Source organism: Canis lupus, chromosome 2 (assembly GCF_011100685.1).
Source record: "Canis lupus familiaris isolate Mischka breed German Shepherd chromosome 2, alternate assembly UU_Cfam_GSD_1.0, whole genome shotgun sequence".
Taxonomy (NCBI): domain Eukaryota; kingdom Metazoa; phylum Chordata; class Mammalia; order Carnivora; family Canidae; genus Canis; species Canis lupus.
Window position 1 is genome coordinate 35,761,754 of NC_049223.1, and position 27,229 is coordinate 35,788,982.

The window sequence follows — 27,229 nt, forward strand, 5'->3', positions numbered from 1 at the left end:
ACAAGCACATCACATTGGTTTGATTTCTTCACAGCACTGAATTAATTTGTGTGTTTTCTTTTTTTTTTTAAGATTTTATTTATTTGTTCATGAGAGAGAGAAAGATAGAAAGGCAGAGACACAAGCAGAGGGAGAAGCAGGCTCCACGCAGGGAGCCCGACGCAGGACTCAATCCCAGGTCTCCAGGATCAGGCCCTGGGCCGAAGGCGGCGCTAAACCGCTGAGCCACCTGGGCTGCCCAGTTTGTGTGTTTTCTGATTTCTATTCCTCCTCTACAGTGGAAGGTCCATAAAAACAGGACCTATCTATTTTTTTAAAGATTTTATTAGTTTATTTATTTGACAGACCTCATGAGAGAGCATGAGCAGGGGAAGCAGCAGGGAGAGGGAGAAGGAGTGGGAGAAGCAGGCTCCCCACTGAACAGGGAGCCGGATGCAGGGCTCGATCCCAGGACCCTGAGGTCATGACCTGAGCCAAAGGCAGATGGTTAACCCGTTAACCGATTGAGCCACTCAGGTGCCCCAGGACCCATCTATTTTGTTCATACTTTATCCTGAATACCTGACACCCAATTAGGTACTCAAAACATATTTGCTGAATGAATGAATAAATGAATGAATGAAACAATAATAGCCTTTTGGTTCCAAGATTTATTAACAGTGACACAACCTTTTTTGCTTCTCTTCGCACCAGCTCCCAACCCCAATCAACCACCCTACTCTAGGTCTTCAGTGTAGTTCCCAAGTGTAGGAGGTGGGGTAGGACAGACTTGGAAATCATTCAGCTCTCGGGCTTCCAAATCCTTTTTTTTCTTTAATGCAGGAAAATCGTTCTTTTCAAACCCCAAATCTCTCACTGAACACCTACATATCAAATATATAAAGCAGGAGTTGCCCTTGTTGAGGGAAATTATGTGGGGCTTACAGCTCTAAGAAACAGTTTGATGTTCACTGCTCTCCTTAATTCAGTGACTTCATGGTACATATAAATGAGTGGAGGTTCAATGAGGGGCCATAACCTGACCCTCTCTGGGCAGGAGAGTCCAGAGCCCTCAGTCCTGTGCTCTTTCCATAGCACCACACTGGATTTTAGAGTCTTTCCAGCCAGAACAGAGGAGGCTCCCAGCAGTGTCTGCCATGGTGAGAATTTGGGTCCTCGGGCTATCTACCCCTTTAGACTACTCGTCTTAGGGTCATGTGAGGGGCTGGCTGGAGGGCGAACTAGAAGGTTGGGTGGGGAAGCCAGGTGTCTGTGTCAGAAGGCCATTGGGGTTCGGAGATTGAGGGCTGGAGGGCTGGGAGGGGCTGCCCAGGCCTATGGTGGTTTCTCCTTTCCTCAGGATGAGGCTGCTAAGCTCCTGGAGCAGCTGTTCCTCCAGGGACCCATGTGCCTGGGGGCTGCTCTTTGAAGGGGGACCTGGAGGGGGCTCAGGTGGCCTCTCCTCTGGGCCTGGGCCACCTGCCTTGGGGAAAAGGGGTTTGTCAAAGGACCTCTGGCTGGTGAGGGGGGTCTCTGGGTTGGCTGTCTTTTCTCTCATCATGGAGAAGGAAGTAGAGGTGTCCTTGGTCAGTTCAGGGAAGGCTCCCACTTCCTCATACACTGGCTCCTCATAGACAGGCTCCTCCAGTTCCTCTTGCTCCTCCACAGACCCCTGGGATGACTTCATGGGCTGGATGGGAATGGGGTAGCATGATGCAGGCACAAAGTTAGAGTTACTAGATTATTAATCGCTAACATTTATTGAGCTCTTCCTCTGGGCCAGATGCTGTAAATACTTTTTGCACGTATGATACCAAAACAACTCTGTACAATGGGTTACAGTGCAGGTGAGTGAACTGAGGTACTGAGGGGTTAAGTAAGTTGCCCAAGATCGCACAGTGAGTAAATGGAAGAACTGGGGCTTCAGCCCAAGTCTATCTGACTCCAAAATATATTCACTTAACCACTTTCCTTCTATTTCTCAGATCCTATGACTACTTCCCCTGTTCTTTATCACATCCTACCATCCCTCATTTTCCTCATTCTTTCTGGTCCCTCACAATACTCTCTCTCTCTCTCATGCACATACACATACACACAGATGGCCTGCATCAGAACAAATATAGAGGGCACACTGGTTCAGGCAGGACAGAGGAGCACAGGGCTGATGGGCACAGCTGAGACGGGTACAGTACTCACAAAGAACATGGACAGGGTCCTCCGGTTGTGAAGTCGCCGCTGGGCACAGGTGGGATGGGGATGAGGGGAGGGAGAGACACAGAGACACAGTGAGGCCTGGCAACAGAAGGCAGGGGTGGGGCCTTGGGGGCACAAAGAAGGCAGAGGGGGGCATCAGGCTGGCAGGCACACCGCTCCCTTCTGCGGGGTGGCAAAGACATGGGCAGGGATCAGGAAGGCGCTGGAGCAGGCTGAGGGTACCTCACCAGGGTCTGATTGGCAGAGAGGAGGGTGGCCCCACTGTCATCTCCTCTGATAGGCAGCAAAGGCATGGTGCCAAACTTCTGACGGGCGAGGTCAGAGGAGGAATGGCGTCGTAAGACCACTGGCTGCTGGTCATCGTGCTGGAGGGAGAGTAAGGAGTTGGCACAGTGACTGGGGGAAATATGGAGGGCTAGAGCTGGGACCTCAGACCTAGTCCCCAGCTTTCTCCTTTGCCTCACCTGGGCTTTGAGAATGCTGGTGGTCCAGTCCCACATCTCATCTTCGTCAGTGCATGACAGGCAGCTGGGGGTGATCAGAGGGGAATGAGCCAGAGAGGAGGGGTTATAGCTATAGGGATGGATGATGGAAAAAGCAGGGAGGTGGTGGGCAAGGTGCAGGGGTGGGCCAGAGAAGCCAGGCTGAGAGGTACTCACAGGTGCATCTTCTCCAGTATCAATGTGAAGCCCCACCTAGGAGGCAGAGGAGAACAGAGATGGGCGGGCAATAAGAAAAGACAGAGGGATGATGGCAGGAAGGCCCTAGAAATGTGGGCTGGGGAAGAAAACTCACGGTGTAGGAGGCTTTAACTTCTTTCGGATTCCCAGATAGACCTTGGAACCTTCCAAAGGCCACTCCCGTTCTGGTTTAGAGCTCTGAGAACAAGAAGGCCATCAGCGAGATCAAGAGGTGAGAGAAGGATCACAGTCAGGTCAAGAAGTCATGGAAGCACTGGGGTTAACTGATAAGCACATGGGCTGTGGAGTAAGAGAGCTGATGCAGTCATAGCTGCTCCAAAGCCAGCACCTCACCTTCTTTTCCTTGAGTAGCAGCAAGCAGCGGCCACGCAGGAGAAAGAACCTCTCCTGGAAGCGGTTTCCCAATAAGCGGGGCGGCTCCTCCCGACACCGCAACAGACCCACCCTTGGGCTCTCACGCCGGATACCTGGGCACAAACAGTCACCTATTCTAGGTGGAGGGTCCTGGGGAAGAGACCTGGTTTGAGGGTGCTGGGCTGATAAGGAGGTTCACCTGTGAAGAGGCAGCCGGCCTGGGCCAAGGAGACTTTTCTCAAGAGCAAGGAAGCTGAGCAGGGCTCTGGAAGCTGGCACCATTGAAGCGCCTGCTCTAGGACCCTTTCCTTGGGGTGCAGTGGCCGCTCTAAGGAGTAAAGTGGGGACAGGTATCAACCAGAGTATCCAGACCCTGGAGCCTCCAACTCCTTTCCCACCAGTGTCACATTTGTTTGTCCATCCCACAGCCCAGCTACAGTTATTTATTTCAGCACCAACTCTATGCCAGGCACTGTTGGCCCTGGGAATACAACGGTGAGCCTGATACACACGGCCTACTTTCACAAAGCCCACAGCAAAGTGAGGGAGCAGATAGTACACAGGTAAGTAAACCAAAGAATTGCAGATAATTAAATACTTGAAAGAAACAATAAGAAGTTCAGAGAAAGTAGGAGGGCAGCTACTGGGATAGCATGATGACTGGGCAAGGTCTTTCAGAAGGGGGCATTTGAAGAGGAGACTGAAGCCTGGAGGAGATGGAAGAAAAACCCACGCTAATCAGGGGAATAGGGACGCCTGGGTGGCTCAGTGGTTTAGAGCCTGCCTTTGGCCCAGGGTGTGATCCTGGGGTCCCAGGATCGAGTCCTGCATCACACTCCCTGCATGGAGCCTGCTTCTCCCTCTGCCTGTTCCTCTGCCTCTCTCTGTGTGTCTCTCATGAATAAATAAATAAAATCCTTAAAAGAAAAAAAAAAATCAGGGAAGAAGATGTTGGGCATGACACAATGTAGGAATAAAGGCCTGTGTCAAGAAAGATGTGTGTGAAGAACAGCTAGCATGCTCAAGCACAGAGAATGAGTTATGTGAAATGTGGTCCAAGAAATAAACAAGGGCCAGACATTCGGGGTTTGTGGGCCATGATAAGGAATTTGAATTGTATTTCAAGTTCAGGGAGAAGCCTTTGGAAGGCAATGGCATGCTCTGACTTATGCCTGAAATGCACATTGACTGCTACAAGGAAAATGGATTGTCAGAGGTAAGAAGGGAGCACTGGCCAGCTGTTCCTTTAGTGGTTAATATTGGGTGCAGAGAGATAGTGGTGACTTTAACCTGGCTGGTGGTGATGGAGATGGCTGGAGATGGAGAGAAGCAACAGATTCTAATAGAATCAAAAGGGCTAGCTGGTTGCATGAGCTGTGAAATTGAAGGAAAGGGAGGACTCTCAGGTCTCTGGTTTTGATAACTGAGTGAACAGAGGTGCCACTGAGTAAGGGAAAACTGGGAAATGGCTTAGGTTTTTTGTTAGGCGAAGGGTCTGGGAATTGATTTCATTCTTTCATGTATTAAATTAGAGATGCATAGGGCGGGACACCTGGGTGGCTTAGTGATTGAACACTTGCCTTTGGCCCAGGGCATGACCCTGGAGTCCCGGGATCCAGTCCCACATCAGGCTCCCTGCAAAGAGCCTGCTTCTCCCTTTGCCTATGTCTCTGCCTCTGTGTGTGTGTGTGTGTGTGTGTGTGTGTGTGTGTGTGTCTCTCATGAATGAATAAATAAAATCTTAAAAAAAAAAAAAAAAGAGAGAGAGTGATGCATAGGGCACCTGTGTGGCTCAGTCAGTTAAGTGTCCAACTCCTGATTTGGGCTCAGGGTCATGATCTCAGGGTCCTGGGATTGAGCCCCGCGTGAGGCTCCACACTGGGTGTGGAGCCCACTTAGGATTCTCTCTCTCTCCCCTCCCCACAATCAAAATAATAATAATAATAATAATAATAATAATAATAATAATAATAATAAATCAGAGATGCTTGTGAGACAGACATATAAGTGGAGGTGTGCGGTAGACAGTTGGATATGTGAGCGTGGAGCTCAGAGAAGAGGTCTGGGCCAGAGACCCAGCTTATTAATGGCATTTAAAGGCACTGGAATGGATGAGTCATCCAAGGAGAAATGTAGATAGAGAAAGGAAGAGGGTCCAGGGTGGAACTCTGGGTCCCTCCAATATTTGGAATCCAGGCAAAGGAGGAAGAAAAGCCTTCTTTGAGGAGGAAGGGATACCAAGGACTTGTGAGGTCCACAAAAGTCAGGAAAGAAGAGAGTACGGACTACTGAGAGAGTGGTCAGCAGCAGAGAGTGTCCCCTCATGCACACAAGGACAGGGTGACTATATTTGGTAACACAGAAGGCATTGAGGACTTTGACCCCCCGCCCATCACATATGCATGTGCCCTTGCATGGTCTTGCTCACCAAGCTCTCCGTGCTCACGAATCTCAAACGTCACCCACAAGTCCATCCCAGCCTCTGTCCCCCGCATCTCCAAAACCTGGTTGGTCAGCTCCTCAGCAGTCAGTGTTGGAGACACCTGGGGTCAGGGCAAGAGCAGAGGACCCGTGCTGGTCAGTCCACTGATCCTTCCCCCTACCATCCTTTCATCTCCCCCCTTGTCCCCTCAGGACTGACCTTTAGGGTGACACAGTTGTCTGGCAGCTGCTGTTCTATATAAACCTCCATGATGAGGTCTCCAGCCTGGGACAGCTGAGGTGAAGGGGTGAAGAAGTCAGGAGGACATGAGAAGATGCAAAATATCAAGATCAGAGGTCTCCTATGTTGCCTCATAAGCACGTCCCCCCCCCCCACACAAAATCTCCTCCTACCCATCATTCCCAGTGTGGCTCAGGCCCTTAAAAGGGAGAACCCCAAGAGTGGTAGAACCACATCTTCAGGCTGCATAGGTGCTTCCCAAGGCAGTGCAGCATATGCTTGGAAGAACAGGTTTAGAGTCAGACTCTCTGGGTTTCAACTCCCATTTGCTAACAGTATGACTTTGAATAAGTGACCCTCAAGGCCTCTGTTTCTTTATTGAAAAAATGGGACTGTCTACCTCATGGAGTTGTATGAGGCTAAAGTAGGATCATGGGTGCTTGGAAGATAATAACTCCTTAGCTGTCTACTATCACATTTATTTATTACTATCATTCTCTGCGCTTTGTCTAACTTAGCCAACTATTCCTTGGATCTCCTACACGCGGAACTAGAATATTCTGCCACCATTTCGTAATGAAGAATTCTTGTGGTGGAATAAGTAGAGCAAATCCTAAACCAAACCCCTCCCCCCAAAGCATTCCCCTCCTTGGGTTTCCCCTCTGCCTCAGGGAGCTGAGGGCCAATGTCCAGCAGCAGAAGGTCACCTTCCTATCCTGCTATCTCCTCCTGGCCCACTCAGGAGTTTAAGGTCAGGACAAGTTACCTGTACATCCTTCCAGGTGGTGATAAGACTGACTTCCAAGTCAATCTGAGCTACCTGGTCAGAGTCAATCTGTGGAAGAGCCAGAAAGGAGTGTGTGTATTGTAGGGCAGGTGGGCGGCAGGAGTGGGGTGCTAGGAAAGAGGCAAACAGAGTTTGCAAGACCACAAGACCTGTATGAAAGCATTAGAGGCTAGAAGAGCTAAGAACCAATGAGGCATGGGCTTTTGGAGTGAGGTTATGGGATAGAGGGACCCAGGGCTATGGGAAATGATTCTTGATGCAGAGGGCCTTCAGCCGTCTGGGCTGGGAGCTTCTGTGGTGAGCAGGATCAAGAATCCAAGAAGAGGGACTATAGTCAGGTGTGGGGAGAGCTTACATCAAAGACGGAGACGTAGTCATCGATGAGTTCCTGTAGCACCCGCACCTCATGTTCCCCCCGCCCATCCGTCTGGAACACACTGGGTGCAAAGAGCAGGGCCAGGTTCCGCGTGCACATCTGGTTTAGAGAGGCACACTTCTGCACCCTGCAGAGGGGTGTGACACGGTTCATAAGGGATATGGCTTGTGCTCACCTATTAGTCGATGCATCCATTCATTCAGGAAATACTTAGAGTCCCTACTATATGCTGAGGGGCCTCGGCTAAGCACTTGGGATACAGCTGTAAAACACAATACTGGCCTCAAGGAGCTCCCTGTCTAGCAGGGAGACAGATAAGGAATGGGTAATTATAAATATAGTAGGGGGCAGCAAACTTTTTATGTAAAGGAACAGATAGTAAATATTTTAGGCTTGTAGGCCCTACATTTATGGTTGTAATTTGTCAGTTCTACTGTTGTAATATGACAAAAGCCATAGGCAATATATAAGTGAATGGGTGTGCTTTTACACTTCATGTACAAAACTTTATTTATTTTAAAGATTTATTTATTAGAGAGAGAGAGCGTGCATGCATGCAAGTGCACAATGGGGAGAGGGAGAGGGAGGGAGAGAATCTTAAGCAGGTTCTACAACCAGTGAGGAGCCTGACACAAGGCTTGGTCTCACAACCCTGAGATCATGACCTGAGCCAAAATCAAGAGTCAAATTCTTAAACTGAGCCACCCAGGTGCCCCTGTACAAAACTATTTGAGAAAACAGGCAATGGGATGGATTTGGCCCATGGGCCATCGCTGGCCTATCCCTACGATATAGAGTAATCAGTACAACACAGCCAGGGGTCACTTTAGAATCATTTAAAGACCTGTCTTCCCATTAGACTGATCAAGGTAGATCTGCATCTTATTCTCTATGTCTCCTCCATCTAATCCTTTGCCTGGCATAGAATAATAAAACAAAAATAACACTGATTATTCACCGTGTCTGAATGCTTACTACACACATGCCAGGTGCTGCAGTAAGAATTTTATAAGGACTATCTCATTTAACTCTCATCACCTAGGAGGCAGATACTATTCATTACACCATCTTCCTTTACAAATGAGGAAACTGAGGCTCAGAGAGTGCAAGTAACTTACCCAAAGTCACACACTAGAATGATAGAGCCAGAGTAAAGCTAGGTCTGCCTGACCCTAAAGTCCACACTCTGAACCTTTGTGCTAGGATAGCTACACTTAACAACTGTTTGCAGGATGAATGAGTAAATGTAAGGTGGCAAGGCAGGAGAGGGACGTTGGACAGAGGCGATAAATGGTCAGTGAGGAGCCTGCAGGGGGTCTGGCCATACTGACCGATAAAGATGCCCAATGAGGGTAGCCAGTGTGCGGCGGTTGACCTGTGGCAGGCAGCCAATCACTTCTTTGTATTTCTCTAGGCGCTGATTCTTCTGGGGTAGCTCTAGGATGGAATGGGAAGGAGAGGAGAGGATCACGGAAGGAAGCATGGAGAGATTTTTAGAGAAACAAACCCAGGATGGATGTCCCTCTGCCCCTTCCCACCTTGACCTAAGCTGAGCCCCTGAGTGATCCTGGGGTTTAGGGGTGCAGGAGGGGAGGACTGGGGAGGAGGGCTGCCAAATCCCACAAAGCAGCCTCAGGGACTCTGGGGGGTGGGGTGGAGTTCCTGGTTGCCCCTTGTCTCCTGTGGGAAATTCTTAGGAATCTTGGGAGTACCAGCAGCCTCCCTCCAGCGAGGCAACAACCGTGCAGAGGTCACAGGGTCATCAAGCTCTCGAAAGAGCGTTTGAGTGTATCGGTGACATCTTCCACAAAGTGCTCTCCTGGCCGGAGCTTCACTGAGCGGGCATCCCGCCGGACTCAGCCAGGAGCCGAAGGCTACGGGCACGGGCACCCCCTTTCCGGTATATGCCCTCCAGCTGGAGCCCTGAGAATAGCCAGCATCTCTGCTTACCACTGCCCAAAGACCCAACTACCCACCCATTATCTCTGACTGCCCCCCCGCCAATGCTATATGGCTATTGGCGTAAGGGCGCCAGGGAGGAGGAAGTCTGCCTCCAGAGTCTTGATTCTTAAAACCCTGCCCAAGTCCTCCTCAGAAAGTCCTTCCCCAACCATGAAATTACACACAGCCTCCGACACTCTGTCTCCTCACTATTTTGAATTTGAAATAGCACTCTCAAATGACATAACAGTTGATCCTTCACTATTCACAAATTCCATGCTGTGAATTCATCTACTGCTAAAATTTATTTGTAGCCCCCAAATCAATACTTTGTGCATTTTTCCAGTCATTTCTGTATAGGCACAGAATGGAGGAGAATTTGAGTTGCCTGCTGGACACATTCCCAGCGAGGCACTCATATGGTAAACAAGTGTAGTTTTCACAGTATATATAGAACCACATTTTTTGCATTCTTGTGCTTTTTTGGGGGTGGTTCCACTGTTTAAAATGGCCCCCAAGCAAAGTGCTGAAGTGCTGTCAAGTATTCCTCAGCTTATGAAGGCTGTGTGTGCCTTATGGAGAGATTATGTGTGTCACATAAGCTTTGCCCCTGTGTGAGTTATACTGCTGCTGGCTGTGAGTTCAAAATTAACAGATCACAAATACGTGATCTTTAAGTAGAAACACGTTCAAAACAAGGTTACATGTTGATCACTTGATGAGAAGGTGACCAGAGGTTCCTAGGAACCTAACCTTGTATTTCCACTAGGGTAATGATTTAGGATTCATTAATTCAGTGTTTGCAGTAGGTTCATAGAACAAAACTGTGGATAACGAGAACTGACTGTATTTTTCTTATTACCCATCTCTCCCACTAGCCTCTGAGCTTCATAGAACCTTCCCTTTTCACTGCTATATCTCCAGTGTCTGGCACATGGGAGCAACTTAGCAAGCAAGCATCTGCGGAATGAAGAGTGGCAGCACAGTAACTGTGGAGTGGGTATAAACACCCATACTCTTTCTCCAGGGCTTTCCCCTGGACTGCTGACTTCATTCTTCCTCTGAGCTTGAGAGAGACTGAGAAGAGAATGGGATCTAGGGAGTAGGAGAACTCACTAAATGAAGCAACTACTACCAAGATGTGGAAAATGTCAGTAGCCACTGACTATCCACCATCCATGCTGTAAGCACAATTATTTGTAGCTGATAGCTGTCTCTCTCTCTCTCTCTTTTTTTTTTTTTTTTTTTTTTTGCCCTTTACTGCTTTCCTTGGTTTTCCATGAATTTTCCTTCTCAAGAGTCCAGCCTCCTAAAAGGGGGGTTCGCCAAGGAGCTAGATTCTACTTGAAAAAAGAAGAGGGCAAAGTGTCACAAAGAATTCTGGAAACCACTTGCACAGCTGATCCTTTGTGCCTGGAAAAACTCCCACACAGAATAATTCTGCTTAGACCTTCAAGGGTTTTGCTGCATAGCTTGGCTCTTGCCTTCTGGCTGCCCCCTCTTTGTTCTCTATGGCTTTCCATCTCCAGTCCTCTTTCAGCGCTGCTCTCCCTCCACACCCATGCCCCACCAACAGCTACCTTGGAACACTTACTACCTGCCAGGTGCTGTGCTAAATGCTTTACATACGTTATCTTACTATCACAGCTATTCTAGAAACGAGGAATGTTAGTAGTCCCATCCTGCAGCCAGGGGAGCTGAGGCTCAGAAAGGTAAACAGCTTGCCAAGGGTGATACAGCAGGTTGCCGTGTTAGGCTGTTAATCTCTGGAGGCAAAGCTCTTGTAGACAGATCATATCCTCTGGCTGTGCCCATGTCCTGCATCCCCTACTGGCTCAGGATTGGCCAGTACCTACTCACCGTGCTGAGTGACAAAACTGATGCAGGCATCCACGATGATGGGGATGTCACCCCGGCTCATCTGCTGCTCCTGCAGCCCTGTGCCGCCCCCGCCAGCTGCCCCCTCAATGGCTGTGTTCCATGCTGAGAAATCCAGCCGGCCCTCCCCCTGCAGATACAGGGTCCTGAGACCCGAGAGGCCTGAGTCAGAGCCAGCTCCAGAGGGTCCTTTAAACTAGGAGGCCCAGGATCACAAGGACCAGATTTTCCAGAGCCACCAGCAGGGGGCAGCAACATTCAACCCAGATGGGGCCCCTGAACTAGACAGATGAATTTTTTTCTTTTCTTTCTTTTTTTCAGATATTTGTCTATTTATTTGAGAGAGAGAGAGAGAGTGCATGCACACACTACAGGAGGGGCCAGAGGGAGAGGGACAAGCAGACTCCCTGCTGAGCAGGGAGCCCAACACAGGGCTCAATCCCAGGACAGGACCCAAAGACCATGAAGTGAGCTGAAGTCAGATGCCCAACCAACTGAGCCACACCCAGGCACCAAGTAGACAGGTGAATTTGAGGAAATTGGCAGTGGTATAGCAGACCAAGGTAGAGGGTAGGGGCTGGGCTCTCAAAAGAGGGACCCAGGATCAAGGATAGGGACAACATTTACCTTCCTGTCTCCACCAGGACCAAATGCTCCTTCTTGTCTGGGGTGTCAGCTGCTGATACCACACCTGGGAGGAGAATCATCAGACATTATCATTGTAATTGTCTTCATCAGAGTGACCAATACGTCACTAAATATTTAAGGTATATAGGTCCTAGAGTAGGAGCCTTACAAACAATGTTGCATTAAATCCTATAAGCTACATACTATTATCCTTATTTTACAGATGAAAGATTAATGCTCAGAGGTTAAGTTTCTGGTCCCTTTACTTTTATAAAATGGCAAAGCTTGGGGATCCCTGGGTGGCTCAGTGGTTGAGTGCCTGCCTTTGGCCCAGGGCATGATTCTGGAGTCTCGGGACTGAGTCCCACGTCGGGCTCCCTGCATGGAGCCTGCTTCTCTCTCTCTGCCTGTGTCTCTGCCTCTCTCTCTTTCTCTGTGTCTCTCATGAATAAATAAATAAAATCTTTTAAAAAATGGCAAAGCTGAGCTTGAACTCAGGTCTCTTGTTCCCAAATTCTGCCATATTATCCCACACTGTTCCTCTTTGAGGAAGAAGTGAGAGTACCCAGTCCCTTCTCCCAGTCTCCAACCAGCAAGTGGCTCCAAATAATAACAGTAACATTTGTAACATCTGATATTTATTAAACACTTGTAAGATACCTCCTGCCAGGCTCTGTGATAAGTGTTTTACATGCATTGTCTTATTTGAAACTTACAACTCTTTTGTAAAGATTATAAAGATGAGGCAACTAAGGCACAGAAAGGTTAAGTAACTTATCCAAGGTCATATAGCTAGGAAGTGATAGAGATGGGGGTCTGTATCTGGGTAGTCTGACTCCAGAGCTTGTGCCTGAATCTGCTATGTTCTGCTGTTTCCCATAGGGACCTCAAATAGAGGAAGGTCCACTACTCCCCATTCCATGGCCACCTTTCATCCCTATCCCCACCCCTGCTCACTGATTTCCTGTAGCCGCCGCAGATGCACCATGTCCTCAGGGGCTGGAGGGCCAGGGCCCGGTGCTGGACACAGGAAGAGGTGGTCACCACGAAGAAGTCCAAACCCTGACAGCCAGAGGCTGGGGGCCAGCGCTGAATGGGTGGGAGAGCGCAGCCACAGGCGGCCCAGCCGCAGCAGCCCAGGGCCCAACAGCTGGTGACAGCTCAACGGGGAGAACCACTGTGAGGCAAGAGGAAGACATGAGGAAAAGGAGTATGGGGAAAGAGACAAGACATGGGGGAGAGAAATAAGAGTGAGAAGGATAGGGCAAGACAGGAGGAGAGCAAAAGAAAGAGAAAAATGAAAAGGAATCAGGAGAGAGCAAAAGAAAGACCCAAGGAGACAGATGGGTGGAGAAAGACAGGAAAGAAATTCAGTTCAATTTCATTTGCTTCTGCCAACACAGAAAAGACCTCTGTGTGGCAGCCTTCTGCTCCTTGTGGGATGTCGGGGCAAGAAAGAATGGGGAGCCCAAGTGCTGTAACTGAAGAGTCACAATGCCCTGGGAAATCCCACCACCCTGAGGGGCCAGGGAAGGCTTCAAGGAGAAACAAGTGTTTGAGGTGGTCCACAAAGGAGCGCTTCCTCAACTACCTGTGGTGAAGGAACAGCGTTATTTTCTTTTTTTGTTCAAAGTTCCAATCTCTTACTAACCAGTACTTTCAAGAAAGAAAGAAAAAGAAAGAAAGAAGAAAGAAAGAAAGAAAGAAAGAAAGAAAGAAAGAAAGAAAGAAAGAAAGAAAGAAAAAGAACTACTAGCAAAGTAAAATGAAAAAGGAAACACAAAATATAAGCTCCCACTTTAAAAAATTAGATTCTACACATAAAATAACCCTGTCACATTGCTATGAAAGAGTCTGAATGCTCACTCTCAAGTTCTGTTCTTATCCTGTCAGAGGCGGTAACAAAGAGTCCGTAAACCAGTGTGGTGTAACAGGCTGCAGACCACACCTGGGGTGGTACAGCCTTCAAGGATAAGCTACATTTTTAGAAAGTGTAGCTAACAATAAGAGGACATCGCAAGGTGGCTACGAGGACCATGACAGAGCCCTGAAAGGATATGAAGACAATTTCTTGGTGAGAGTCCTACTCCTCTAACCAGAAGAGTGGGGTCAGAAGCCAGAGAGCAGTTGAGCATTTCCCACAGAGGAGTGTCACATGCTGCATTGCCGACCAGGTGAAGCCAAGAGGCCCTGGGACTTTGGCAATGGGAAGTCACTAGCCATCCCCACAGAGAAGCGGCTCAGAAGTCTGGCAAAAGAGGGCAGCCACGAGGGGTTAAGGAGGAAGTGCGATCCTGCCAGGGCACACACACTTCTGAGGGGTTATCAGGAGGGTGTCAGGGTGATGAGGTGAAAGTAGAGCAGGGCTGAGGGAAAAACTGGCTAAAGATGGGAATGATTGTTATCTTCATCACCATTACTATTTCAACACCCACGAATGGAGGGCCTGTTATGTGCCATGCAGCACAGGCCTCACGTGTCACTTACTCCTCAACCCCAAAGAGTGTGTCTTCTACACCCACTCTATCCATATGGAAAAGCTCCTGAGGCTAAGAGTTGGAGGACTCTGATCCCAGCACGTCTGATTCTAGGGTGTGAACTTTTAACTCCAGGGAGAGGGTGCAGGATGCAGAGACCAGCTTGCCTGGGAATGGAGATGCTGAGCCACATAAACGCAGCCTTCCCTCTGTACTGAGAGAACTTTGGGGAAGGGGAAGAGGAGTTAGAGGCACCCTTTCCTTGAGCAGAGGCCCTGCACACTGACATTTAGGCCATGAGCTTTGGAGACAGAGGTCTGTTTTTGATCCTGTCCTCTGCTACCTCACAGCTCTGTGACCTTGACCGAGTGACTTCATAACCTCTGTGACTCTACTTTCCTCTATGTGAAATATTTATAATCCTTTTCTCTGAAGGTTGCTGTGAAAGTTAAATGAGATTTTGAGTGGATAATGCCTAACACTGGTCCTCACACAGCTGTTAACCTTAGCTGTGAGTGGAAGTGGTGGGAGTGACTGTAGGAATGAGAGAGGGCAGGATGGGAGCAGCTGGGGACAGGGAAACCACCAGCTGTCTGGGAGGGGCCTCAGCTGGCTCACCTTGCCCACAGCACTGGTCCAGGCCTCCAGACTGTCAGCTCCATCTGTGCCAAAATGCTGGATCCTCCCCCCTGTGAGGATGAGCTCAAAGGAAAAGGGGAACCTAGAGAGAAACGGAGGTCCAGGAGGAGAATGGGGACCAGCAGGGGGCTGGCAGGCTCAGGATCAGGAAGGGCAAAGGGGGGTACAGGGAGCACAGGTGCAGTTACCTGTCAAGGTCACCTGGGTCAGTGGGTGGGGGACTCACACCCAAACATACAACATCCTGGGGCTGGATGAGGCTGAGGGGTTCAGGACTGCTTTCCGACACAAACATTTCCAGAGCCGCTCTCAGCACACACCACAGTCTGGGTGGAGCTAAGGGAGAGGCTGATGGTCAGCAGGAAGAAAGTCCTCTGTCCCTACTGCCATAATTCCCATTTGCCAGATATTTATACTATCTGTGCCAAACCCTCCTGCCTTTATATGATCTGATGTAATCTTCACCCTTTGAGGTGGGAAACTGAGGCCCAGAGTTTAAGTAACTTGCCCAAGTCACATAAGCAGGAAGTAGCAGAGCTAGGATTTGGTCCAGGCAGTCTGACTTCACAGCATAGGCTCTCAATTATCACCCAATACTGCCACCGGGCATAGTCCCTCTCCTACTCCCAGTACCCAGCCCACTCCAGGGCGTGGTCCTACATGCCCTTCCAAGACTCTGTGGTATACTCTTGCTCATCCCAGTTTCTGCCCCATCTCCGCCCACCTTCGCTCCTCTCTCACCATCCCGGCCCCTCCGAGGAGGAGGGGGTCCAGCTTTGTTGCTGATGGGACCACAGTACAGGAAGCTGCTGTAGGTGGCAGGTACCACCACCTCATTGTACACACCAGGGGAAGGGTCTGCAAGACGAAGGAGAAGTGGTCAGTTTAGGGCAGGGCAGTGGGATGGCCTGAGCCTCCTGAGGGGAAGGGTCAAATTGAGGAAGACAGAGGGACCCAACTCCACTGGCAGCATGGCCAAGTTGAGCCCAGGGGGCTGGACCCCTCACCACCTCAATTAGAAAAGAGGGTGGCAGGAAGTGAAGCTCCAGCCCTTGCCCACTGCCTCTCCCCACCAATGAGTCAACCAGCCAGTCAGCCAGCGGCAGGGGCCTCTGAGCATCAGCTTTCCTGTAAGTCTGTCCTGACCACTGGAAGAAAACCTCTTTGGATGACCATTTCTATGATCAGATTTCCCACAGGGAGGTGAGACCTCACTTACGGGTTGACCTTGTCAGGGGTAGACCAGCAGTAACACTTCAAACATCCAGATCCACCCCAGGCAGTGGCCACCATTGGTCATTTCATGACATCAGGAAATAGACCCCAGAGGATCTAGAAGGTTGGGAAACTACCCAGACTAGGCTATTGTGATGGCCTGAGTATGGAAACAATCAAGGCACAGGTCAGGGCAGAGAATTCTTGGAGGGTGAGAAAGGGGACCCTTGTGAGAATTACCTGGGATTAGGAGACCAGGGAAGCTGCCATCCAAGGCTGAGGGGGACCAGGGCTCATCACCCTCAGTGGCCTCAACACAGAGGAGCTGGGTCATGTTCTTCAGCAGGTTGGGTCCTGCCACAGCTGCACACAGTGCCTATAGAGGGAGAAGGGCCTCTGTCAGCCCTAAGACCCAACCTGAGAGCATGGGGACAGTCTTCCAGTCATCAAAAACAGCAGCCCCCACAACCCCAAGTCTAGGTATTTCATCTTAGAGACTACCCTCCTCCCTATCAGCCCCAATCTGTCCCTCCTACCTGGAGAAGCCGGCTGTGATCTGGATACTGAGGGTGGGGCTTCCGGAAGAGACCCAGTCGGTACTTCCGGGAGATAAACTCTCCCCGGGGGCCAGGGCTTGTATCTGGATGCACCCCCTCACCTATGGGTAGTGCCCCTGCCCAGAAGCGGTTGGCACGATCATTTCCCAGGACAATGAACAACTGCAGGATGACAAGGGGCAAAGGCAAGTGACAGGAACTCAAGAATCTCTGACATTCAGTCCCCAAGCTAGACCCAAGGCCTTTGTTGGATGCTTTCCTTTCCTCTTCCCCACCTTCTCCCTTTTCAGACTCCTCACCTGCACTATCTCATTACTCCAGACACTTGTGTCCAGCTTCAGGCTCTGTACCTTGGAGATCCCAGAACCCAGGGCCCGGTGCTGACCTGTTCAGGTATGAAGGATACGTGGCATGGAGACCAGAGGCCCCTGCCCTAGCCTCCCGCCCTCTCCCTGTTTCAGCTAAAGGCCCCAGCCCTCACCTGCACACTGCTTGCAGATGACCACCCCCAGGTTGACAGCAGCCCAGTCTGGGCGGGAGGCCCCGCAGTCCGCACAGTGCCGGTTTGCCCGATTGGACCAGATTTTCTCGGCCACCTCGTAGTCAGACAGGGTCTCAGTTACGGCTTCCTGCAGAGCGGCCGCCCAGCTCTGCCGAGCCCCCCCAGACTCGGCTGTGAAGCTGAGGGGTGGACAGCCAATCCATGGGCATGGATATCCCCTTTGACCTGTCCCATCCCACTGGCCATTCCCACAGGAGCCACCACAGGCCACATCTGGGCCAGCCCAGACTCTTCTGAGACCTTGACCCTGCTCGCTGGACTCTCGTCAGTGCATACCCACTGACATCCTACCGAAAAGGCCCCCAGTCCTCTGCCCGCCCTGTGCCGCCTTCCAAAGTCTTTCCCCCAGCCCTGCCTCCTGCCAGTCTGGGCACCACCTGAAGCAGCGATGGGGTGTGAGCAGATCAAAGCTGCGACTCTTTGTTTCCCGGACACTGCAGCCTTGCAGTTCAATGAAGCAGATCCCGATGCCCAAAGAAAAGGCCTGGTGGGAACAGAAGGGGCGGTGTGTGGGGTTGGAGCAGGCAGTGAGGTGCCAGCATGGGCTAGGCCAGACTCCTTGACCTCAGCCCGGCCCTTCTCACCTGCTCACTCTTGTACAGTGCCAACTCTCCAGGGCTCAAAGCAGCAAAAACCTTGGCCTTGTGTCCGCGAAGCTCCAGCATGCCTGTGCGGAGGGGTCGGGGTGGCTGAGGAGGCCGGGGGTGGCCCAGGAGGCGCTGCTCCCTCAGGCAGGATTGAAGCGTGGAGCACCACGTGTCCCGCTGGGCTGGTGGGGGACAGAGAAGCAGGTTAGCCTGTGGGCTGTGTGCTCATGTGGCCTTCGCTGCCACCCTGACATAACAGGCTCTGATTCTCACCCTCGCTCTCTGTGCGAAATACAAACACCCTCTGGCCAGTGATGACCTGGAATTTGTTGTCCTTGCTGCTGCGGGTCATCTCAATGGCTGTCAGAGGGATCACACCCTTGGGGAAGGGATCCTGTAGAGAGAAGAGAGCCCAGGGATGCATAGGGACAGAAACTCAGCCATGTGTGCTGACCTGGGAGCCAACACCAACTTTTAATGAGATCAGCACTCATTTCACAAGCAGTGGGGTACAGCTGCTAACCTAGCTACTTTTGATGCTCACATCAGCCATGTGGTAACCCCCTACCACGGGCTTCCCCTCTACCATCCTGAGCCTTTCTGAGCCCTCCCTTTCCCTCTCTTTTGCCAGGCCCAACACAGCATCTCTCAGACCCTCACCTTATCACTGCCAAAGTACATCAGACTCCTCCCATTGAACTGCACAAACCGCCTCTGGAAAACGTAGTTTCTGGGGATGGGAAGGAAGGGTCAGGATGAGTGAGTGGTAGGGGCTGTATCTGGGGGGCACCTAGGGTCTGGGAGCTCATGGGACCTGACCCACCACCACCACCACCCAACACCACCACCCCTTCCCCTTCTCCTCCCCCTGCTCCTCCCTCCCCTCCCCCCTTTTCCCTCCCTAGCAGCCCCACCCCTGAGGGGAGAGCTTGTCTAGCCAGCCACTGAGAAGGGGCGTGGGGCGGTCTGCTGTGGAGGAGAAGCTGGCATAGGGTGAAATGAGGTCATCATTGGTCTCCACGTCGAGGGTGGGCAGTGAGAGGGTGGAATCCCCAGGCAGCTCGAGGCTAGCATAGCCAGCGTCCTCCCGCACCTCCAGATCCTGCCTGCTGAGCCTTATATGGGGCAAGACAGAGGAATACACATTAGACCCAGTTTCCTGGACATTTCCATCAGCAGCATTTCACAGAATGCCTGACAGGTACTGGATCACTTTTCAACAGGGAAATAGGGAAGTTGGGAACCCAAAGATTAGCATAGAGTTTCTTCCCTGAGCACACTTAGATTTTTTATTGGAGCAATTTCAGTCCCTCTCCTCTGCCACTAGTGTTACTTTGGTAGAAAAGTTGGAGAAGGGCTGTACAGCTGGCTCTCTGGTCTTTTCTCCAAAAAGGGCTTGACCTTCTGTCCCTGGACCAAGTTGCCCTCAGTTCTCACCAGGGTGCTATGAACTGCCTAACAGCTTCTACTCGGGCCTTCACTCTTGACATGTTAAAAATGAAAATGAGATCATTTCACTCCTCCCCCACATGAAATCCTGCAATAACTTCCCATTTGCAGTTAGGATAAACCCAAATTCCTTACCATAGGCTGCAAAACCTTGTAGAATGAGACCTACAGCCGGTCCCCTGACCTCTTCTATCCCCCTTGCCTTCGCTTCCTGCATTCAGCCACATTCTCTTCCTTTCAGAGCCTTTGCACATGCTGCTTGCTCCCTCTACCTAGAACATGCTTCCCCAGTCTGCCTTTTCTCATCCTTTAGGTCTTTGCTTATGCCAGAAAGTCCTCTATTATTCTTTGTCACTTTCCAGTAGTCATTCACCTCAGTAGCACAGAATCACTTGCAAAGCTTAAAATATTGGTCTGTGGGCCACATACTAGACACTTGAGTTTGATCTTCTGGGAATGAAGCCCAAGCATCTCTAGTTCTAAAAGTTCCCCAGGCTATAGTGCTGCTAAGATTAAGAACCATCACTCTACCTTCTTTGTTTCCTACTTCACTGAAAAACTGAAACAATAAGACAAGAACCCCACAGACTCACAGTGCCTCATCTACAAAGTTTCACACATATTTTGCATTCCTTCTGCTACCATAATAAACATCCCCGTCTGAAACCAGTCCCTCCTCTGGATACTCTCCTCTCACCTACACAAGGACATTGCTCCAGACTTTCTCCACCTTCTCTCCCCTAGGGTGAGAAGCCCCTACAGCAGCTAATTTTCCCTCTCTCCCAGATCACTGTGATCCACCTGTCAACATATGTAACACTCCATCCTACAAAAGCCATTTCTTGACTCCATCCTACAAAAACCACTTCTTAACTCCATTTCCACGAACAACAACCACTCAACTCTCTGCTCTTCTTTGCAGAAAAACTCAAAAAATGTTGTCTATACATTCCAACTCCTTTCTGTTATCTCCTGAGACCGTTCTGATCCAACTTTCACCTCTACCCTTTGTCAAGGTCCTCAGTGACCTTCATGTTGCCAATTCCAGAGGCCAAGGTTTTTTTTTTTAAGATTTTTTTTTATTTATTTGAGAGAGTGAGTGCACACATGAGTAGTGGTAGGGAGGGGGAAGAGGGAGAGGAAGGAGCAGGCTCCCCACTGAGCAGGAAGTGGGGCTTCATCCCAGGACCCTGAGATCATGACCTGAGCCTGAGGCAGACAGGCAGACACTTAATGGATTGAGCCACCCAGGCGCCCCACCAGAGGCCAATTCTCAGTCTTCAGTTTCCTTGACCTCTGAGCAGCATTTGACACCACTGACCTCCCCCTCCTCCCTTCTTTACTTGGCTCCTGTGACATCACATTTTCCTGGTTTTCCTTCTTCTTCACTAGCCATTCCTTTTCAGTCTGTTTTGCTGGTTCTTCTTCTCCCAAACCTCTTGATACTGGAGTATGCCAGGACTCTGATCTTGGTTCTCTGCTCTATCGATATGCATTCCCGGCTACATCTACCCACCTAGATACTGACAACCCACAAATTTGGATCTCCAGGATGCCTGGGTGGCTCAGATGGTTAAGCATCTGCCTTCAGCTCGGGTTATGATCTCAGGGTCCTGGGATCGAGTCCTGCATGGGTCACCCCGCTCACTGAGGAGTCTGCTTCTCCCTCTCCCTCTGCCTTTCCCTTCCACTTGTGCTCTCTCTCTCTCAAATGAATAAATAAATCTTTAAAAACATTTTTTAGGGAATCTCTGGGTGGCTCAGTGGTGTAGCGCCACCTTCGGCCCAGGGTGTGATCCTGGAGACCCAGGATCAAGTCCCATATCAGGCTCCCTGCATGGAGCCTGCTTCTCCTTCTGCCTGTGTCTCTGCCTCTGTGTGTGTGTGTGTCTCTCATGAATAAATAAAATCTTAAAAAAAAAAAAAAAACATTCTTATTAAAAAAAAAAAAATTTAGATCTCCAATTCAGACATCTCCTCCAAATTCCAAACTTGTAAATCCAGTGGTCTATTTGTCATCTCTACTCAGGCTTATAATATATACCCCAAATTCCACACGTCCAAAATGGAACTCCTGATTTCCCCACCACCCCTGGCTTTCTTCCCCATCTCAGACCGAGCAACTCCAGGAACTTTCAGTTGCTCAAATGGCGCTATCCAACAGAACTCAATGTGAGAACCACACATATGATTTTCCATTTTTTAGTAGGCACATTAAAAAATAAAAAGAAACAAGTAAACTATTTATCATAATACATTTTATTTACTCCAACATACCTTAAATATTAACATTTTATTATGCCATCTGTGTGAAAAGTAAGATAATTTATGTCTACTTCTATTATACTCATCCAGTATTGCTTTTTTCACACTAAGTCTCTGAGATTTGGTAGTTTTACAGTTACAGCACACCTTACTCCAGACTAGCCACATTTCATATGTTCAGTAATCATATGTGGCTAGTACTGCCACCCTGGACAGTGTAGGCTCAGCCTGAAATCCCTGAAGTCATTCTTGACTGCTCTTTTCTCTCACACCCCAATTCCCTAGGAGAGTTTACCTTCAATATATAACCAAAATCCAACCTATTCTTACCATCTCCACTACTGGGACGCCTGCCTGAGATGTCTCACCTAGATTACTGCAACAACCTCCTAACTGGTCTCTCTGCTTCTGCTTTTGCCCTCTATAGACCATTCCCAACACAGTGACCAGAGAGATTCTTAAAATGTAAGTCAAAACGCTTCCAAAGGCTTCCCATCTCATTTAGAGTTAAAGTGAAAGTCCCTACACAGTCCTACCTGATCTGGCCTCTTTACCTCTCTGACATCATTTCCTCCCACTTTTCCTGCCCTAGCCACTCTGTCCCAGTCACACTGGCCTTGTCACCACTCCTGAGTCTACCTGGAAGCCTCTATTCTGGCCACTCCCCCTGCCTGGGACACTTTTCTCCAAGATACATCATGACTAATTCACCCGCTTCACTTTGCTCAAGTGTCATCTTCTTAACACTCTGGCAACTCTTAATGAAGAATTGTAGTGCCCTTCCCCTTCAATCCTACCCAGCCTTCTTACCCTGCTCCATTTTTTTCCATGGTACTTACCATCTTTTAACATACCATGTAACTTACTTATTATATCTATTGTTATTTGACTATCTCCCCATAGGGGGAGGGACTTCTGGTCTATCCCAAGTACCTACAACAATATCGGGCAGGCAGTAAGTGCTCAGTAAAGACTTTTTAAATGAAAGCATGAAAAGCACATCTCGCTGTTTTAAATCCTATAACCATTTGTTTGTCTACTTGTTTAATTTCCCGTCTGCCCCACCGAGTCACAAGCTGCCTGAGGAGGAGACTGGGTCTGTCATAATCCTCCTGTATCTTGAGTACAGTGGACACTCAATGCACACTTAATAAATAACTGGATACATGGCCACCACCGACTGCTCCTCAAGCTTCCCTCTTCCTGCCATCACCACTCTACTGACTACTCACCTGTGTTCAGCCCTGTCCTGAGAGACACCTCTGCCTTCTCTTCTCTCGAGTGGCCCTGGGACCCCCGCAGGCTGGACACCATAGTACAGGCAACCAGGGTCCATGATGTGCACTGGCAGGAAAGGGGGAGACAGGGAAGAGGAGTTCAGGTGGGAATGTCTGGGATCCTGGAGGGCCCTGTCCCTCTCCTCAAAACCCACAATAACCCACCTACCTGTGCCTGTTGTGGGCCTGAGGGCAGGGGTGGGGGCAGCTGCCTGGGAACTGTCTGGGGCCCTAAGAGAAAAAGTCTAGTGATCATTAAGGGAGAGAGGAGAAAGAACTAGCCCTCATGTCCTGCTCCTCCCTGCTGCCCCCACCCAGCACTGGATCCCAAGGGAGCAACCCCACTCACGTGTTCTGAGTCATCTGTACCCCGCCTCTTAAATCCAGACCAAAGTAGATGGCATTAGGCATCATCTCCATAGTATTCAAGGCTGCAGTCTGCTCAGAGGAGGAGGTGGAGAGAGGAGGAGACTTCGGGCTGGACTCTGGGCTCCTGGACACTTCTGGCCTCCAGAGGGCTGGGCTCACTCCAGGCCATTGGGTGGTGGTAGGGCCACTGAGCCCACCAAATACTGTCCTGGGTTTAGGCACAGGCTTGGGGGGCTGGGCTTGGGGAGCTAGGCTGGGGGATGGCTCCATGGCACTGTCTGACTGGGGATCCAGGGAGCCCTCTGTAGCACCTGCCTGCAGCAGGCGCAGAATGCGTTTCCGGTGACCTGTGGCGCTGATGCCCAACTGCCTCAGCTCCTCGTGGCCCAGGCCTCGGGCTGCACCTGCCGTAGCCAGGCCATGCTGCCGGAATGAGTCTGCATACTGCTCCAGGTGCACCGTGGCCAGCCACACAGCGATGTCCAGGTCCTGAGGGGCAGCCATGGGGGCTCAGGCCATTGCTGGGGGGAGCGGCAGGGTGAAGGGAGGGCTCAGGCTGAGATTCCCCCTCCCTGTCCCAAAGTCTGAGGCCTAGACAGGGGGTAGGTACCAGACTCCAGTCTTCCTCGAAAGAAAAATGACCAGTGGCCAGCAATCTGGAGGAAGAGCCGTCCCAGAACATCAGAAAGGGCTTTCTTATTATAGGAGGATCCCTTCCTTTGCAGTTGAGGACACTGAGGCCCAGAGAAGAGAAGAGGCTTGCCCCAGGCTCACAGTGAGTTGGTAAAAGTGTTGGCCCCTAAACGCCTGCCCACTCTGGGTCTGGATCAAAGCTCTGCCTCTGCTTTACTGTACACTCAACCAAGTAAGCCCAGGACAAGATGACAGAGCCTGCAGGGGCAGAATGGAATGGGATGGTAGGGAGGAAGGCCCCCATGATGTAGCCTGATTCTGCTGTAGCATAAGGTGGGGACAGGGTCAGCTGTAGCATGGGAGGAGGGAGGAGTTGCAGATCCCACTCCCCCTGGTTTCCAGAGCTGAGGTCCAGTCTCCACCATCCTAATCCTGGTCATTCCCAGTTCCTCCTCCCCTTCCACCTATTGTCTCTGGTCAGACTTCCTTCCTGTCCCTCCGGTCCTGGCCACCCCCACATCCTGTCTGCCTTGGTCAGGCTGGCCAGAGAGTCCTAACTCTTCTCAGCAAGTAGGGTCCTGGCCCTGGGAAGAGGCCACTTGGGGAGTGGGGATAGGGGTGGAGAATTGGGCCAGAGAGATGACAGACCAGGGGCCAGGGGTACTCCAGGGTCTTCCCTGTCCACCAACCTGCAGCATGTTCGCACATGTGTATGCACACTTGAGCACACTCCCTGCAGGGACCAGAAGTGTGAAATAACATCCCCCTATCTCTGCCTTCTCCACATCTTCCTCTTCTGAGCCTTCCCTTTCCCTGCCCATGCCCTTGGGCTCAGGTCTCTGAGGCTCTGTCCCATTCTGCCAAGCTGACCCTGATCCTGGCCTATCCTCTGAGCCTGTCTCAGATTCTTTCTCCCTGGAGTTTTCTCTCTGCCTGTCCCTGTCTCTACTGCACTCCATCTGTCTGTCTCTACTAAATCCATCGTTGTTCCCCTCCTTCTTTTGCTCTCTATCACTAAGCCTCTCCTTGCCTCAATCTCCACTTTTAATTAGATCTTTAGTTGTATCTAACTCCAGATTTCTGTCTCTCTGCCTCTGCCTGTTAGGCTCCCTCTCTTTTTCTCTCTGTGGGGACCTGACCAGGACTGCCGCTCGCCCCAGCATCAGTTCTGGCCTCTCGGCCTCTCCACAGCTGGGCCCCATCCCCAACCTTGTTAGGGCCTGACTCAGAGCCCAGTTTCCCAGTGACTCAGACCCAGCCGAGGGCACGGGACTGAGAGCCCGGAGGTGCGCTGGGCAGAAGTGCGGGGGGGGGCGGGCGCGCGGGTCAGTGCGGGCTGCGACAGGGGAGGGGGCAAGGAGGAAGGGGGCAGAGGCCGGGCCACCGGAGGGAGGGGCGGGTCGCGGCGGGGAGGGGGCAGGGGACGCGGAGAGAGCCCTCGAGGAGGGGACGGGAGGAGGAGTCTGGGAGGCAGGGGCCCGTGGGCGCGGGGGTCCTCACCTCACTGCGCGGCCGCCGTCCGCTCCCGCTGCGGGTCGCGCCGTCCGAGGCTCGGGCCGCGCCGCGCCGGCCCCGCCTCCCCTCGGCGCTCCCGCCGGCCCCGCCCCGCCCCGCCGGCCGGTCCCCTCCGCGGGCCCCCGGCCACTCCTTGTGCAAGCGCCGGCCTTCAAAAGGTTCGGGCTCCTTACCCAACCGCTGCGCTTATCTCGGGGCCTGGCCGGCTCTGCCCTCCTAGAGGCCGAGTGAGGGACCGGAACAGGGCTGGAGGCCAAGACAGCCTGAGACAGCGGGACCCGGGGCAGAGACCAGGCTGGAGATGGGACAGGGTAGAGCCCGAGCAGAAAGGAGAGCGCCGTGAGGGGGAGGCTTTGCATCCCCGCCGCTGTGCCCGCCCCGAGGTGCCGGGACCCAGAAGGCGGTTGGCCCCAGCGCCGGGCGGCGGGCCCTCTCCCACGCCCAGCTCGGCGGCCGGACCCCGGCACCCGGCTAGTGAGAGGACGGAAGCCAGCCTCCAGGAGGCCGGGAGCCTTCAGCGGCGGCCCAGCGACCTGCGGTGGGGAGCACAGGAGCCCCCAGCGCTTCTCCCTCCCCAGGGGCCACACCTAGGTTTCCTCTCGAGGTGAAGGTGGGCAAGGCAACATTCCTCCTCCCAAACCAGGGCTCGGGGCTGCCTTCTCGGGGACAAGCCTGGTGCCCTGCAAGCGCAGTGAGCCAGCAAGCAGTCTTTTCTTCGTCGGAGAAACCCCTTCTTCTCATCCTCCTACTGTAATTTTTTTTTTTTTTGCGGGGGGGGAGTTACCTGAGGAGAAACGGCTCCTCTGCTCTTCCCCAATCTTGCCTGGAGCCCCAGCCTTGGAGCTTGTCCCCCAGAGCCCGAGGCACTTCCCCCTCAGACCTGCACTGGCTCAGCTACGTGTGGTGGGAGGGGGGAGGGGGGACACCGCTGTCTGGCTGTGTTTTCCTGTTTGTAGGAGAGGAAGTTGGCTGTGAGTCAGCAAACACAAGCGCAGTCAGTAGCTAGTGGAAGACCCCTGCCTCAGCAGAAGGTGAGGGGTGTGTGGACAAGTGGTCCTCACCTCTCCCAACTGCCCCAGCTTGGAGAGGATCTGCCATCTTCAGCTTCCTGGAGCTCTTCTCTCTGACAAAGAGAGTGATGATAATAATAATAATTAATCATTAATATGGCCATCCTAATGACTACCACTTACAGAGAGCTGACTCTGTCCCAGGCCCTGTGCAAATATTGCTTTGCAAGTTTCCATTAATCCTCAAAACAGCTCTTAAGATAGGGAATTTTAACACCTCCATTTTACAGATTAGGAGACATTTTTCTGAATGGACACCTGCAGGGCCAGGAGGATGATTTTCACAGACCTCCTACTTAATAAAGACTGGAAATGGACCTCAGCTGCTTCTCCCTGAAATCCGTGAGCTCCTAGTTTAAGGCCACCATCCCACAGGGCCGCTCCCAGCCAGTGACCGAGCTCAGCAGAGATCCTAAGGTCGTCCCATTCCTGGGAAATAAGGGGACTCCTTTGACAGCTGACCTTGACTTGAGATTCCCCCCTCCCCCTCCCACCCCGTACCCTTGATGAACTTTCATTCTACTGCATAGTGGTCTAGGATGCTTCCTCCCGACCTTCCTTCCTTCACTCTCTCCTTCATCCCTCTCTGGCTCCCTTCCTCTCCCACATTTCCCAGTCACCCAGCAAGAGAAGGAAATCCAGTGAATTACTATAGGGCACAGGGAGTTTGGAGGGGTGGGGTTAGTTACTGGGGTGGGGTTGGGAGGGCCAGATACAGTTCTGGACACTTTTTGTGTCAAATTCCCCTTTGACAATCTGGTAAAACTATGTACTCAGTCTCAGAATAATGTTTTAAAATGCCTAAGATGAAATATGTAGGATTACAAAGGAAACCAATTATATAGTAATACAGTTGTAAAACTATTTTAATGTGATACAGTAATATATGGGCTTCTTTATTAATGCTTTAGATAAGATCTAGCAGTAGGTTGATACCTTACATAATTTTGAAGCAGGGAGGAGCATAAATGATATTTCAGAACATCTGCAATACTGTAATACCATACAAAAATATATGATTTTTATTGGTGAGAAACCCATAGTTATAGTTAATAGGAGTGGTCTGTGGCTACTGTCATAATTGAAGGAAAT

General features: G+C 51.1%; 1 protein-coding gene across 1 annotated transcript; it reads right to left on the bottom strand.

The window, feature by feature from the left end:
• Positions 1 to 632: 632 nt before the first annotated feature.
• On the bottom strand, positions 633 to 23,575 carry ARAP3 (ArfGAP with RhoGAP domain, ankyrin repeat and PH domain 3). Its single transcript, XM_038530452.1, is given in 34 exon segments — positions 633 to 1,669; positions 2,179 to 2,217; positions 2,424 to 2,561; positions 2,661 to 2,724; positions 2,856 to 2,891; positions 2,992 to 3,074; positions 3,231 to 3,364; positions 3,451 to 3,579; positions 5,680 to 5,794; positions 5,893 to 5,967; positions 6,680 to 6,748; positions 7,056 to 7,203; positions 8,408 to 8,513; positions 8,789 to 8,854; positions 8,857 to 8,931; positions 8,934 to 8,999; positions 10,878 to 11,041; positions 11,523 to 11,586; positions 12,480 to 12,699; positions 14,618 to 14,720; positions 14,827 to 14,974; positions 15,380 to 15,496; positions 16,094 to 16,229; positions 16,390 to 16,572; positions 16,710 to 16,795; positions 16,892 to 17,091; positions 17,350 to 17,456; positions 17,557 to 17,741; positions 17,833 to 17,953; positions 18,220 to 18,289; positions 18,474 to 18,674; positions 22,506 to 22,617; positions 22,720 to 22,781; positions 22,900 to 23,575. Coding segments are annotated over 34 exon segments (4,623 nt in total). The 5' UTR covers positions 23,424 to 23,575; the 3' UTR covers positions 633 to 1,192.
• Positions 23,576 to 27,229: the final 3,654 nt, after the last annotated feature.